Below are 16,414 nucleotides of genomic sequence, written 5' to 3'. Positions count from 1 at the left end.
TAGCCCTGCAAATCATTCCTTCAAGCTTCCAAGTGCTTATCCAGTTGCCTTTAAAAGTTACTATTGAATCTGCTTCCACCACCCTCTGAGGCTGTCTGCTTGCAAAAAATATTTTCACAACATTGCACAAGATCACTTGGTATTAAATGTGTTAGCGCCGATGTTAATGTAACAACCAATCAGAAAATCTAAGCTGTTCATGTCCGGTGTCACCAGGCTTATTGAGCATGTTGGTATCCACCTGCCGTCGGAAACCAATGCAAGTTAACATTCTGCGCAATACTTCCTCACTCAAATTGCTGCCGTCGTCAGATTTGTGCCCACCACCAGTGTGCCACCTCGATGTACACAGCTCAGAATACTTCCCCCAAACAACACTACAATATCGACCATTGGACTGCAAAAGGGTTTGGTGGGTCAGTGGGCTCATCACTACCTTTTGCTGCAACCCCACTGCCACTTTATACCGTGTCGGAGCCAAGCAGAAACTGTGACATTAATTCGATCGAAGGTGTTTCTGAAGTGTTGCACCCAATTTGAAGTTAGCAATTGGTGTTGGAGGTCACTTGGCGGGCCCAGGTGCTGTCGACACTTGCATCAGCTTTTTCTGATGTTGCATCTTTTGTATGCTGACTGAGCAGTGTAACAGAATCGAACATGTGCATCCAGCCCTGAGCTGCAGCTATATTCTAAAAACAAGCAGTGACGTCCTTGCTCACATAGGCGAGGGATATCTGAAGATGGGAAGTGGAATATTTTCAACTTCAGTTACCCAGTCCACATCAGACTCTTCTGGGCCAGGGATAGATAGCACAGTTAGATGCCGATTAAAACCCTCTCCATTCTTGGAACACAGGAGGCGGAGGGGAGATTTAATGGAGGTGTATAGAATTATGAGGGACCTAGATAGAGTGGATAGGAAGGACCTGTTTCCCTCAGCAGAGGGGTCAATAACCAGGGGGCATAGATTTAAAGTAGTTGGTAGAAGGATTTGAGGGGATGTTTCTTCACCCAGAGGGTGGTGGGGGTCTGGAACTCACTGCCTGAAAGGATGGTAGAGACAGAAACGCTCACCACATTTAGGGCCCAAGTTTCCACATGATTTGCGCCTGATTTTTAGGAGCAACTGGTGGAGAACGGACTATCTTAGAAATCGCAATTCTCCACATTTTTTTTTCTGCAGTTCTAGTCAGGTAGAACAGTTCTACTTTGGAACAGAATTGTTTCTTCAAAAGGGGGCGTGTCCGGCCACTGACGCCTGATTTCAAAGTTTCCACAGTGAAACCGTACTCCAAACTAACTTAGAATGGAGCAAGTGAAGATTTTTGTAGAACTGAAAAAACCTGTTCTACACATTAAAAAAATCAGGCGCAGGTTACAAATTAGGCGTCCAGAACGAGGTGGGGGGGGGGAGGGAAGGGAAGTCATTAAATTCTACAATAAATCCTTATTTATACTTCTACAAATATTATACAAATAAATCCAACCTGAATAAACATTTATAAGCCAAGAAAAGATTACCTGTGTGAAAGTGCTTCAGCCAGCCTCACAAGTTCGTTCGTTCCCAACGGCAGGGGGGGGAGGAGGAAGCCGTTCCCGATGGCGGGCGGGCGGGAGGGAGGGAGTGCGGGACCGACCGACCGCCCGAACGCAGCGGTGGGGGGAGGAAGACATTCCCGACGGCGGGCGGGAAGGAGACAGTGAGAAGGCTGCAGGAAGCCTCAGTGCTGATGTGCTGATGGCAATGTGCTTTTATTAAAAAATGTTCAAAAATTAAACAGCTGCAAAGAACTACAAAAATGGCCGAGTGCCAATGTTTCCTTCACACTGCGCGTGCGCGAACGCTCCGACGCGTACGTGCAGGGTTGCCGGCAGGAAATAAACTAATTTAAATAGTACCCGCCCCCTCCCACTTACAAAATCGGCGCGAGTGTCGGCTCCGCCAAACGGACAAGGAGCTGCAGGGCGCTCCAGAATCGCGGTTTTTTTTTCCGGCGCCGTTTTAGGCGCGAAAAACGGGCGCCCTTCCGATTTTTATCGTGTGGAAACGTGGGCCCTTAAAAAGTACTTGGATGTGCACTTGAAGTGCCGTAACCTACAGGGTTACGGGACCCAGTGCGGGAAGGTGGGATTAGGCTGGGTAGCTCTTTTTCGACCGGCACGGACACGATGAACCGAAATGGCCGCCTTCAATGTCGTAATTTTTCTATGATTCTGCCCCAACTCATCATCATAGGCAGTCACTCATTTCGAGGATGACTTGTTTCCACGCGAAAAAGGGATGAGTTCACAGGTGTTTCAATGAAGGACCTAATATTCCAGTTCCCGAACTACATCCCGAAGGGTGGAAGATGCCTGTGCATGGATTTTTTTAACGTGTGGTGGCCGTTGCACACCAGCCACCACACGGGCTTGACAGAGCTAGGTCTTGGTCCAGTGGCAAGGATGAACCGAGACCAACGGCAGGCGCATGGTAACACCACCACCTCCACGTTCCCCTCCAAGTCATTCACACCATCCCGACTTGGAAATATATCGGCCGTTCCTTCACCGTCGCTGGGCCACCATCCTGGAACTCCCTCCCTAACAGCACTGTGGGAGCACCTTCACCACACGGACTGCAGCGGTTCAAGAAGGCGGCTCACCACCACCTTCTCGAGGGGCAATTGGGGATGGGCAATAAATGCCGGCCTTGCCAGCAACGCCCACATCCTGTGAATGAATTTTTTTAAAAACAAAGGACCTCCCATTGGCCCCAGTGAGCTGCTTTCCATTCCTCGCCAGCAGACCCACCTCCCTGAGTGAGATTTGAAAGTTTAATGCTGAATGTAGGGGAGCTTTGTGCTGAGGATATACTCTCACCAGAAGACTCGTTTTAAGTAAGTCCCTTCCGGTCATATTCTGCAGCGAAAGTCACCCAAGGGCACCTTCCGTTGCAGCTTGCTCACTGTTCTTTTCTTTTCCTGTTTGATTGCTGAAGGATGGTTTGATTCAACAGTGTGGAGAGACCATGAAGGAGACAATCAGCTCAAAAACCGTCTGTGGCTTCTATGCAGCAGCTGGAACCTACGGACTGGACTCAGTAAATCAAAAGTAAGTGCGGGAATGAATCCTGTGGCCACACAGCGTGACTCACCCCTCCTCGACGCTCTGACTCTTTCGTTTATTGGTGTGCTCGTCAAGCCAGTGCCAGGGGGAAGGAAGTCTTCCCATTGCAGGCATCCCTCGATCTGCTCCGATCGTTCCATTGGAGCGGACCCCCAGAGCAAGGGGGGGGGGGGGGGAGGGGGAGGGAGTCTGGCTGATGGTCCAGATGTGGGGAGTGCTTATCGTATGGTAGGTGGGCTCCCCAGCTCTCTGCCGGAAAGTCCAGATGTAGTGGGGCGGGGGGGCAGAGTTTTGCTGAAGCCTCGGTTACCGTCTCGAGTACCCCTGGGTCAGTTCCAGCATAGATGGGCCCGGAACTGAGCTCCCATGATTCTGCCCCTCCAACCTATCGGAGCCCCAGCCTCAGAAGAGCACTCTTGCTGCACCAATGTGACATCCGTTTTATAAGAATTAGGAGCAGGAGTCGGCTATTCGGCCCCTCAAGCCTGCCCCGCCATTCAATGACATCATGGCTGATCTTCTACCTCATATCCCTTGATTTTCTTATATCCAAAAATCTTTCAATCTCTGTCATAAATATATTAGGTCCTTCATTGAAACACCTGTGAACTCATCCTTTTTTTGGCATGGAAGCAAGTCATCCTCGTTTTGAGGGACTGCCTATGATGATGAAATATACTCAACGACTAAGCCTCCACAGCCCTGTGGGGTAGAGAATTCAAAAGATTCACCACCTTCTGAGTGAAGAAGCTTCTCATCTTAGTCCTAAATGGCTGACCCCTTATTCTGAGACTGTTCTAGACTCCCCAGCCCGGGGAAACATCCTCCCTGCATCTACCCTGTGAATCCCTGTAAGAATTTTGTATGTTTCAATGAGTCGCCTCAACTCTAGAAAATATAGGCCTACTCTACTCAATCTCTCCTCATAGGTATTCCTCCCATCCCAGGAATCAGTCTGGTGAACCTTCGTTGCACTCCCTCTATGGCAAGTATATCCTTCCTTAGGTAAGGAGACCAAAACTGTACACAGTACTCCAGGTGTGGTCTCACCAGGGCTATATATAATCGCTGTACGATGTCTTCAATCTTATATTTAAATCCTCTTGTAATAAAGGCCAACATATCATTTGCTTTCTTAATTACTTGCTGTACCTGCATGTTAACTTTCAGTGATTGGTGTACAAGGACGCCCAGGTCCCCTGAACACCAACATTTCCCAATCTCACACCATTTAAAAAAATATTCTGCATTTCTACTTTTCCCACCAAAGTGGATAATTTCACTTTTCTCCACATTATATTGCATTTTCCATGCCCCTCATCCTGTGGTCTCTTAAATACCAATTGAATGCCAGGTTAGGGACAGTTTTATGTTGCAGGTCCATGTCCACTAGGAACTGTTCAAACACTTTGCACAGGATCCCTTACACCCAGCAGACAGCTGGGCACTTTCATCCCGTGAGACCTGGCAGGATTTGAGGCCAGTGTCTCACTCACTGAGCCACCCAATTCCTCCAGGACTACATCTTGGTCCAACCAGGCTAATCTGCACGCTACAGGAGGGTGTCCCTCACCCATCCAAGAGACGATCATTTTGGTGAGGGTTTTCATTCCAAAAACCCAAGTGGAAATCCTTGAAGGCTTCTCCTGTTGCCACGTTCTGACGTCGGGTGCATGAGGGCGGAGATTGACGTTTGCGATATGAGTTCCTGATCTTGGTTAGAACCTGAGACAGGATGGAAAGAAACTCGTGGAGTGAGTGTAGCCTGTCCTGTTCTCACAATCCCTTTACAGCCAGTAAACAGGTAGAAATCCTGATTACAAAACACAAAGGCACAGCAGTCCAAAGCCTAATATTTATTTAATATCGGGCCAAAAATCGCGGTCTCTAGGGGCGCGTACGATGTGCGCACGCACCTGTGGTGTGCGATGAGCATGCGCTGAAATCCAGCACTTGCGAACTGTCAAAATGTCCTTTGAAACGATCAAACGCAGCCCCAGGGAGAAGGGCCTTCGCGGGCGGAGCAATGGGTTACTTGCCCAACTCCTGCCCAGCGAATGTCCTTCAAACTCATATGCCTGGTAAAAGCTGGCATTAGGCCTGCTCTTACCAGTGTAAGAGTTTTAATTGATAGAAAAAATAAATGTTATTACCTATTTTAATATTATAAACGCTGTCTATGAATAAGTTTATTTTTAACACTATTAAAAAAAAAATTTTTTAATTTTCAATAAATTTTTCTCTAAAAACATTTCATTGAATGCAATTTCTATTCATTTAAAAATAGTGAGTGTTTTTTTTATTTTTGTGTGTGTTTTTGATTCCCCATTGATGGTAATGGGAGCTCGGAGCTCGGCGCTCCCATTACTATGAATGAGAATACTACATTGTGATTGTGGTCCAGGCCCACGTGATCCCAGGATACGCACACGCTCCCGGGATACGTGGGCCCCTACACTGGACTGTGCCTTGGAGTGCAGGTCTACGTTCCTCCGGGGCCAACAGGTATTTTTGCTAAAACCATTTTTGGTCGGAGGCATCCGCCCGCAGGAAGTCTCCGACCACAATTTTCGGCCATTGTTTATTATTGATTGTACTTTATAAATTGCAGGTGCCTTGAGTGGCTTTTAAACAACCTGATGACACACCAAAGTGTCGACCTCCTGAAAGAACTGAGGTAATTCATAATCATTTCAAACTTTCTTGTGCTCACTGTTTGGGAAAAATGAGCGAAATGCTGCTTGTTATTGCAGAGTTCAGTGCAGTAACAACCTCTTTAAAAAGCTCCGTAAAATATATTCACAATGAGGGAAGTTATTAATCCCATCCCGCTCATCCTACAGCGTGGAATGGTCTGTTAAATGACCCTTGCTTCCACTAGCTTAATAATTACTATTTGTGTAAAAACATGCTTCCTGGCAATCCTGAACTTGCTCGACACCAATTTAGAAAAGAAAAAAAAAGGCGTGCATTTAAATTGCACCTTGCAGCATTGTGTCAGCTGTGGTTCAGTGTGCAGCACAACTCGTCTCTGAGTCAGAAGGTCATGGGTTCAAGTACCACTCCAGGGACTTGAGCGCATAAAGCTAGGCTGACACTCCCGGTACAGTGCTGAGGGAGTGCTGCACTGTCAGAGGTGCCGTCTTTTGGATGAGACGTTAAACCGAGGCCCCGTCTTCTGTCTCAGGTGGACGCAAAAGATCCCATGGCACCATTTCGAAGAAGAGCAGGGGAGTTATTCCCCAGTGTCCTGGGGCCAATATTTATCCCTCAATCAACATGAAAACATTATCTGGTCATTGTCACGTTGCTGTTTGTGGGAGCTTGCTGTGCGCAAATTGGCTGCCGCATTTCCCACATTACAACAGTGACTACATTCTGAAAGTACTTCATTGGCTGTAAAGCGCTTTGCGATGTCCAGTGGTCGTGAAAGGTGCTATACAAATGCAAGTCTTTCTTTCATGACCTCAGGACGTCCCAATGTGCTTTACAGCCAATCAAGTACTTTTTGAAGTGTACCCACTGTAGCATATTTGGCCACTTTAGGAAGGATGTCAAGGCCTTGAAGAGGGTACGAGAATGGCACCAGGGATCAGGAACTTCAGTTGCATGGAGAGACTGGAAAAGTGGGATTCGGCTCCTTAGAGCTGAGAAGCTTAAGAGGAGATTTAACAGAAGTGTTTAAAATCATGAAGGGTTTTGATAGAGAAAATAAGGAGAAATTATCGCCACTGGCCGGAGGGTCGGTAACCAAGGGATACAGATTTAAGGAAATTGGGTAAAGAACCAGAGGGGAGATGAGGAGACATTTTGTTTACGCAGCGAGTTGTTATGATGTGGAATGCGCTGCCTGAAAGGCCGGTAGAAGCAGATTTAGTAATAACTTTCAAAAGGGAATTGAATAAATGTTTGAAAAGGAAAATTTTGCAGGGCTATGGGGAATGAGCAGGGGGAGTGGGACTGATTGGATCGCTCTGACAGAGAGCCGGCACAGGCTCGAAGGGCCGAATGGGCTGCTTTTGTGCGGAACAATTTACATTCAAAGTCTGATGTATAGTTCAGCATTATCGCCAGACGGACTAAAAAGTCCCCCCTGTGCCCGCCAGCAAATGCAACCGTGAAGCGCCCCCTGCAGACATTGCAATCGTGACATGCTGACTGCTGTTACCATAGTGCCAGGGTGCTCCTCAGTCCTGCCCATTAATACTAGCGGCTGCTGTTGAACCGGGGCTTCATGTCTTGCTGTGGGCTGTCACAGTTGCCACAAGAGCTAAATCCTCCTCCCGCTTGTACCTCCAGCTGCCCCCCGCCCCCCCGGGAGACCGTGTTCAGTCAGTACAGCCTTTTGTCCAATTGAGCACGCTGTCCGCATCGTGCTGCAGTTGCTGTGTGCCCGCGCAATACCAGGAGGCTCTGTTATTGATGATGACGTTGGTGTGCTCCTCAGCTCGGATAATGATGTCTTTGTTTTCTCCTTGCCCTCCCCCTACTCGTACAGCATAGGTCTGATGGAGAAGCTGATCAGCTCTCCAGACTTGTTTGTGATGCAGGTGGAGATGGACGTGTACACAGCACTGAAGAAGGTACTTGTACAACAACAACTTGCATTTATACAGTGCCTTCAACATAGTAAAAAGCCCCACGGCGCTTCACAGGAACGGTACCAATCAAAATTTGACACCAAGCGAGCCACATAAGGAGATATTAGGACAGGTGATCAAAAAATCTGGTCAAAGAGGTAGGTTTTAAGGAGCGTCTTAAAGGAGGAGAGAGAGGGTAGAGAGGTGGCGAGGTTTAGGGAGGGAGTTCCAGAGCTTGGGGCCCAAGCAGTTGTAGGCACGGCCACCAATGGTGGAGCGATTAAAATCGTGAATGAGCAAGATGTCAGAATTGGAGGAGTGCAGAGGTCGCGGTGAGTTCTCGGGCTGGAGGTTGTTTTGAGATCGGGAAACCCGGAATAACAGTTTCCCTCAGGTCCTGCCGAATTTAACGGCCGGACCTGATCAGTGTTTCTTTGTCTCCGTTTCCCAGCCAGCCAGATGGACAGGCTGTCGGGCAGGTGGTCCGTCGGCAGCAAGCTACCCTCGGGGAGCGGAGAGGGGGGAGGGAGGGATTGGACGCCTCGGGGGGGGGGGGATCAGAAGAGTTTTGGGGGGTTAAAATTTCCCCCATTAATTCTAGAAACGTCCTGAAATTATTAACAGGGCGCTAAGGCCCCACTCCCCCTTACAAGTATTGACACACACCCCGTGGATTGTGTGGAAGAGCACACACTGTTTCACCAGAGTGACTTGTTTCCATTCTCATGATTGGGCCGGGGGGCGGGTCCCATGAAGACTAAATGGGCATCGCAGAGAAAAGGGGGCGCCCATTTAAGACGGAGATGAGGAGAAATTATTTTCTCTCTGAGGGTTGTGAATCTGTGGAATTCTCTGCTCCGGAGATCATTGGAGGCTGGGTCATTGAATATATTTAAGGTGGAGATAGACAGATTTTTCAAGGATAAGGGAGTCGAGGGTTCTAGGGAATGGGCGGGGAAGTGGAGCTGAGACCATGATCAGATCAGCCATGATCTTTCTGAATGGCGGAGCAGGCTCGAGGGGCCGAATGGCCGACCCCTGCTCCTATTTCTTATGTTCTTATGTCGCCAGTCGCTGCAGTCGACAATGGGGCAGAATATTACACGTTTAATTGTGGAAGGAAATGCAGATATCTGTCAAGTTTCTCTTGTTTATTGTCTTGTGCTGCATCTCATTGCAGTAGTCATGTGAGCTTTTACTTGGCCATCCAGTGCTTTCAAACAGCTTTTGCCAAAGTGTAAACCATTTTCAGCATTCAGCATCAACTGTGCTGCACAATGCACATTTTGCCGTTGCAGAGACACAGTGTGGCTGGCAGAGTGAGTGTGCAGACACAGTCAGCGCGCGGAGCGAAGCTGCAGTGTTCGTCCCCCTGCTTCTCGGACTCCCGTCTGAATTGAATGCTTAATTTCTTTCAGTGGATGTTCCTTCAGCTGGTGCCCTCCTGGAACGGTTCCCTGAAGCAGTTGCTCACCGATGCGGACGCCTGGTTTTCCAAGAGCAGGAAAGGTGAGTGGAGTCTGGCGGGGTTGTTGCTCTGGATATCCGACGCCGATCACTGCCGATGTGTTCATGCAGTTCGCTGACCGTGGTGGAGTGTGAAATGCACGCTGATCCGAGAATGGATTTCTTGTATAGAGTGGATCGGAAGGACCTGTTTCACTTAGCAGAGAGGTCAATAACCAGGGGGCATAGATTTAAAGTAGTTGGTCGAAGGATTAGTGTGATATCTTTATACAGCTACTCAAGCACTCAGCTTACAAGATGGCTCCTTAACAGTGACCTCGCCACATGACTGTTTCTTATTGATACATCAACAGTTGCATTACATCAGTAGTCCACTAGGTGGAGCTCTATAACAATTAACGGGGAGATGAGGAAACATTTCTTAACCCAGAGGGTGGTGGGGGTCTGGAACTCACTGCCTGAAAGGGTGGTAGAGGCAGAAACCCTCATCATATTTAAAAAGTACTTGGATATGCACTTAAAGAGCCGAGACCTACAGGGCTACGGACCAAGAGTCAGAAGGTGGGATTAGGCTTGGTAGCTCTTTGTCGGCTGGCATGGACACAATGGGCCGAATGGCCTCCTTCTGTGCCGTAAATCTCTATGATTCGATGCAATGCACACATTTTGTTCAGGAAAATGAAGCCAAAACCATGTTGTCTGTAAAAGGTTATAATAGTGTCGGGCTCTCTATTTTGGGCCTGCCTGTCCCCATTGAGGATAAGCAGACACCTGAGGTTAACCAGCACACTGTAAAGTTTCCGCTGACTTGCCAGAATCTCAAATATCTCCTCGGGATATTTCTTTAAGAGGCCAGCACCAGCCATTACAATTACTTAATGCTGTGCGGAACCCCTTTAAACCTGACCTTCTGACAGCTGAAGCTCTCACTTACCCATCGTGTAATAAATAGAATATATCAAGCTGTAGGAGTCAGTATTGTGCAGTCAATTCACGTTGCCTGTCTTCACACACATGTAAATTGGTAATATCTGTGCCCCTGACTGCTCCATTTATTCGACTGTTTCCCTTCACCTAAAAGCCCACTAGGTTTGATTAGCTATCTTATTCCTTTTTCATCGCCTTCCAGCAAAGGCGCAGAGGGTTGTGTCAGAATATACCCATGGACGGAGGTTAAGGGCAGTTCAGCTTCATAAGAATCCAATTGAAACTTCACTTATTTGTCAGCTGTGGCTCAGTGGGCAGACTCTCTCTCTCACCTCTGAGTCAGAAGATTGTGGGTTCAAGTCCCACTCCAGAGACTTGAGCACAATAATCTAGGCTGACACTCCAGTGCAGTACTGAGGGAGCGCCACACTGTTGGGGGGGGGGGGGTAGTACTGAGGGAGCGCCGCACTGTCGGAGAGGCAGTACTGAGGGAGCGCGCACTATCGGACGGGCAGTACTGAGGGAGCGCCGCACTGTTGGGGGGGGGGGGGTAGTACTGAGGGGAGCGCTGCACTATCCGAGGGGCAGTACTGAGGGAGCACTGCACTGTCGGAGGGGCAGTACTGAAGGAGCACCTCATAGAAATACAAGTCTTTATTTTTTTATTTTAAAAATGTGTCACATAGCAGCATTAAGCAACAACCTTTTTATCCGTGGTAGACGGTCTTTGTGAATCCGTCGGTTTGTGTGGGTTAGAAGCAGCCCATCACAGTCTCGTCTGAGGGTCGAAGAGAACATAACATAAGAAATAGGAGCAGGAGTCGCCGATTTGGCCCCTCGAGCCTGCAATGCCATTCTATAAGATCATGGCTGATCTGTTCATGGACTCGGCTTCACTTCCCTGCTCCCCAGAACCCTTCACTCCCATATCTTTCAAAAATCTGTCTATCTCCGCCTTAAATATATTCAATGACCCAACCTCCACAGCTCTCCGGGGCAGGGAATTCCACAGATTTACGACCCTCTGAGAGAGGAAATTCCTCCTCATCTTAGTTCTAAATGAGTGACCCCCTTATTCTTAAACTATGTCCCCCTAGTTATGGGCTGGATTCAGTACCTGCTGTGATGTGCGGAGGATTCAGTGTGAGCCCGGACATATCAGAAGGTCGCTAGTTCTGGGCAGATCCTGCTTCGTGGTTTGTCTCTATAGTTGTCTTGTCAGCATCTTTTCTTCGCAGTTTTGCGGCATTCAGTGCCTTTCCCGCTCGTGGAAACTCAATTTGTTCAGTCTGATTAAAAGCAGGGACCTTCCCCAGCATTTATCTGGTTGCAGGAAGGGATGTCCGTTGCACCTTGCTATTGGATTGACGGGGTAGATGCTGAGAGGTTGTTTCCCCTGGCTGGAGAGTGAAGAACCAGGGGTCATAGTCTCAGGATAAGTGGTCGGCCATTTAAGACTGAGATGAGGAGGAATTTCTTCACCCAGGGGTCGTGAATCTTTGGAATTCTCTACTCCAAAGGGCTGTGGAGGCTCAGTCTTTGAGTATATTCAAGGCGGAAATGGATAGATTTTTAGGAACTAAGTGAATTAAAGGATATAGGGATCAGGTGGGAAAGTGGAGTTGAGGTCGAAGATCAACCATGATCTCATTGAGTGGTGGAGCAGGCTCAAGGGGTCGTAGGGCTGTTCCTGCTCCGATGTCATATGTTCTTATGATTGTTGTCTACGGTTATGAAGCTGTGTAGCAGCCGTTACCAATGCAATAATTTGCCTTTGTTCACAGCTGTTGCTGGATCGGATGCCCTGAGTAATTTGGTGGTGCATTTTGTCAATTCAGTAGCAATCACTTATAACCAAGTCACTTTTAAAGACTTGAGGTTATTATCATGCACAATCATCCTTGTGTTTCTACCAGGAAAAAAAACCGAATTGAAACATGTCAGGGTGAAATATCGCTCATAAACACCAATTGATATGCCCCTGGGCGCTTTCAAGGCCAATGTGATGAACATTGCGACTCTGACATGGTTGAAGAGACACTGGAGCCGCCCGTTTAAAGCGTGGCGAACTGTATCTGTTTAACCGAATGAATGATAACTGCCATGCTTTCGCCCCAGTGTGCACCTTGACATAGCCAGCATCTCGGTGAGTGCAGCGAGCCCAGGGGTTGGAACAGACAGCCTTGTCACGATGTTCAGGTCACTGGATATATTGCCTTCCCCCACTGGGTCCCTCGATTTCGGAAAGTAGCCAAACAACAGGTTTGACCATGGCCTAGGTTGTAAACTACCAAACCGCTTTATTGATAGTAAGCAGGAGCAAAGATCAAAGCAGATTTAAAGAACATTACTGTCACTCTTCAGAATATAAAAAATAAACAGTCACATCTCCTATGCTAACACTGGACGTGTAGCATGGTTCCTGACCCTTACACGGGATTTGCTGCTCATTGTCCAGAGTCCCTTCTTACTCTCTGCCTCTCTCTCTCTTACTGTCTGTCTGTCTCACTCTTTCTGTCTCTTTCTCTCACTCTGTCTTTATCTCAGTCTCTCCCTCGTTCTGTCAATCTCTCTCACTGTCTCTCTATCACTCTGTCTCTCTCGGTCTCTTCCTCTTTCTGTCTGTCTCTCTTTTTCTCTTACACTGCCTCTCTCTCTTGGTCTCTCCATCTTTCTGTCTGTCTATCTCTCTCACTCTGGGCTCAATTTTCCCCGGTCATTTGCGCCGTTTTTTTTAGCGTAAGTTTTTAAATTAAAGTTTCCCCAAGGAATCTGCGCCAGCGTAACTGAGTGAGTTACGATTTTATTAGGTTTGGTTTTTTTTTTACGTCATGAGCGCGTTATCTCATGTCTGCGCCAGTTTTTATCATTTTTCAAAGTTTGTCCCCAAAAGAGTTCTCCGAGGTCGGTGTATCTGGCCACTCCCGTAAAACCTTTCGGTGAGTTAAGAGAAAGCAATGCACATTGAGAAATCGGTGCTGAAAGACGCCATTGTTTTTCATCGAAAGTTTGGAGGGCGATAAGAACACTTTAAATATGTGTGATAAAGATTACTTTTTTTTACCTTATAACGGAGTAGATGGAAGTTTGATGGAATTCTGAACTTTGGATTTTTTTTGACTCACGCCACCACCGAACGTCTTCAAACAGGGCTGGAGGGTCGGAGCGTCGACCGGCAGAATCAGCCCCGCACCCGGACACAAGGGCTCGGGGATTCTGCAAAACAAGCCCGGGGTGGGGGGGGAGGTGATGATCGGAAGACTGCACGAGGCATCAAATGAGTTTGGGGGATCGGGGTGGAAGGTGTTGTTGAACGCGATCGGAAGAAATCACAAGACTGCAATGAACTTGGTTGGGGGGGAGGGGTTCCCAATCACTGCGATTGCTCAGACCTGAGTGTGGTCCATACAGACCTTAGGGAGAGAGAACAAAGTCCTGTCTTCCTGGCGTTTTGAGCTTCTTGCAAAAAGTAACATTTAAGCATTGGGGCAATACTAACTATGCAATACCTTGTGCGAGCCTTCTGCATCATGGTGCTGTGGAGGAGACAATTGATTCAACGCCATCGCTTGAGAAACCTCAGAGCCCGTAGGGTGCTGGGCAGGAGTCCTTACCCACCTCAAGGCAGGCATTCGTACCTGCAGCTGAGTGATGCAGACTGTGTCAGAAGGCTGTGTTACCGCAAAGAAGTTGTAACTGAGATCTGTGAGTTGGTGAAAGCAGACCTGTAACCTAGAAGCATCAGGAGGACTGCTTTGTCAGTTGAAGTGAAGGTTACAGCTGCACTTTCATTCTATGTATCCGGATCCTTCCAAGCTTCAACTGGGGATGTGTGCGGCATTTCTCAACATGCAACACATGTCTGCATTCGGCAGGTGACTGCTGCACTATATGCCCGGAGAAATGACTACCACTGCACTGACTACCAGGCAATGTGTGACAGGGCTGTGGGCTTCTCCAGGATTGCCAGCTTCCCAAAGGTACAGGGCTGCATTGATTGTACTCACATTGCCTTGCGAGCACCTTTGGAGGATTCCGAGATGTACAGGAACAGAAAAGGCTTCCACTCCATTAATGTACAGCTCATGTGTGACAACATGCATCGCATCATGTCATTTGATGCAAGATACCCTGGGAGCATCCTACGTGAGAGCGTTATATCTGACATGTTTCAGCAGCAGCCAGAAGGGCAGAGCTGGCTACTGGGAGACAAGGGATACGGCCTCACCACCTGGCTCATGACGCCCCTACGCGTAACCCGGACAGAGCTGACCGGGAATACAACATGTCGCACATTGCGACGTGCAGCATAATAGAGAGGATCATTGGCGTCTTGAAACAGCATTTCCGATGCCTGGACTATTCTGGAGGCTACTTGCTATACTCCTCTGAGATTGTCGGTCAGTTCACTGTTGTGTGCTGTATGCTGCATTACTTAGCCATCATGAGGCAGCAGCAGCTGGTAGTAGAAGACCCACTTGCTGTGAGAGTGGCTGATGGTAATGAGAGGAAGATGCAGATGACGAGCAGGAGGAGGACAAGGAAGCCATGCAAGTACCTGACCCCGGAGCAGACGGCGGAGGAGGGCAGGCCGTCGTGCCCCTTGAACGATTGCTCGAGCCTTGCGCCAGCAGATCATCCGTGAACGCTTTGCTGCCTGAAGGCTCAAGCGGCAACTATTCCACATGGACCATGTTTACTGTTTGGACCTGTTCTGTAATGTTGTGTTAAGTAATGGAACAAATGATGGAAATGATTCTTGTTTACTTCAAAAGTTGTGTTAATAATGGAACAAATAATGTAAATGATTCAGTTATAATTTAAAATATATTTAATTCAAAAGTTTTAACAAACATTTGTACTTAACTTAAATAAAAATATTCTTGTATCAAACTTTAAAGTTTTCAGTTATGATCACTTACAAACTGTAAACATAAATTTACATAACTTACAAAAAATGTTTAATTTGAGAACAACAGTAACAACAACAGCAACAAAGAAAGGCTGCACCCATCTCTCCTCCACATTATTCGAAGTCCGCCTGCCGTGCTTGGTCTTGGTGACTCCACCACCCCTGCCCGCAGGCGGTGGCCCAGTGTTTCTGGGGTTGGTACAAAGCTTATTCTTTCTAAGATTGCGGGTAGTGCGCACCTGTTGAGAGGTGGGGGGGCAGGCGGTAACGTGGAGGGCCCGGCTTGGGGCTCTTCAGAGGCTAGTCTGGGGATTGGAGTGGGAGAGTGGCAGTTGATTCTGTCAATGGGCGCGGGGTCTGGGCGTGTTCCCTTACTGCATCAGCTAACTCCAACATGCCGTCCCTCATGTGCCCTGACAGTGTCTCAATGACCTCGTAACATTCCCTCCCTCATGTTCACTGAGAGTGTTTGAACTATCTGTGAAATTCCCTCCGTCATGGTCACTGACATGGTTTCATCTGACTGAGATAGTCCGGACATCATTCCATTTCTCGTGAGAGTGTTGTTACTTCTCCCGACAATCCCAATACCTCATCACCCACCTCACTAATGGTGTCCAGGAGTGATAGCATAAGGTCAATGCTCTCCACACTCATTACCATCATGTGAACCACATCTGTTAGATCCTGCACCCCAGAGAGCATGGTCGAGCTCTCCTTCCCCTCCTCACCCTGGGTGTAGCTCGCTGCATCCCACTGGGACCCGCAGCCTCTGACGGTGGGGCCCTGGGTGTGCCTCGCTGCACCCCAGCACTGGGACCCACAGCCTGGGACGGTGGGAAACCATGGAATGTCCCACCAACACTCAAACCACTAGTCAGGGAAGGGGCGAGCAACTTAATGGGCGGCACCTGCTCCTCCTTCAAAGAGATGGGGCTTCATCCATCCTCTCCACCTCCCCCTCACCCCCATTCTCTTGGACTGGAAGGTAGGATTGGCAGATGTTCTCTTCAGGCTTGTCCTCATCTAAATATTCTTCTGCATCATCAGGGCTGGCCTCAAGTTTTGCAAAATATAACAGAACAGACAAATGGTTAGCAGCAGAGGAGTGGGCAGGGTGGGTGGCATGAGTAGGCTCACACAGCGCAGGCAGCAGGCTGGTTTGAAGGACCATGATGAATGATAGCACATTGCATCAACCGAAGTGTAGCTGATGGAGACATCCCCATGAACCGAAGCATGGCTAGCCCGCGCAGTACTTAGCATTTAGCAAAGTCAGACTGGAATTTGCAGGACTTGCCCTCTCTCTCAAGTATGGGTCCAGCTTGTGCAGTGGTGGTTGCTTTTCTCCAGGCAGGACCCATCAAAGCAGCGACCCTCTCTTCCAAGGGTGTCAGTGGGGGAAGATTTACCGGGCCTC

At 48.3% G+C, this 16,414-nt stretch overlaps 1 protein-coding gene across 2 annotated transcripts in view; it reads left to right on the top strand.

Moving 5' to 3' along the window:
- The window catches only part of gmcl1 (germ cell-less, spermatogenesis associated), a 91,325-nt gene that overhangs the window by 39,366 nt on the left and 35,545 nt on the right, over positions 1 to 16,414 (top strand). For both annotated transcript variants that reach the window (XM_070866162.1, XM_070866163.1), the window contains 4 exons: positions 2,981 to 3,093; positions 5,720 to 5,785; positions 7,607 to 7,691; positions 9,107 to 9,197. In XM_070866162.1, the coding sequence (XP_070722263.1) occupies positions 2,981 to 3,093; positions 5,720 to 5,785; positions 7,607 to 7,691; positions 9,107 to 9,197 (355 nt within the window). The remainder of the gene's footprint in view (positions 1 to 2,980; positions 3,094 to 5,719; positions 5,786 to 7,606; positions 7,692 to 9,106; positions 9,198 to 16,414) is intronic.

The sequence above is a fragment of the Pristiophorus japonicus genome, chromosome 22, assembly GCF_044704955.1.
Source record: "Pristiophorus japonicus isolate sPriJap1 chromosome 22, sPriJap1.hap1, whole genome shotgun sequence".
NCBI classification, from domain to species: Eukaryota; Metazoa; Chordata; class Chondrichthyes; family Pristiophoridae; genus Pristiophorus; species Pristiophorus japonicus.
The sequence above is the reverse complement of the archived record's forward strand: the minus strand, read 5'-3'. Positions and strand labels throughout refer to the sequence as shown.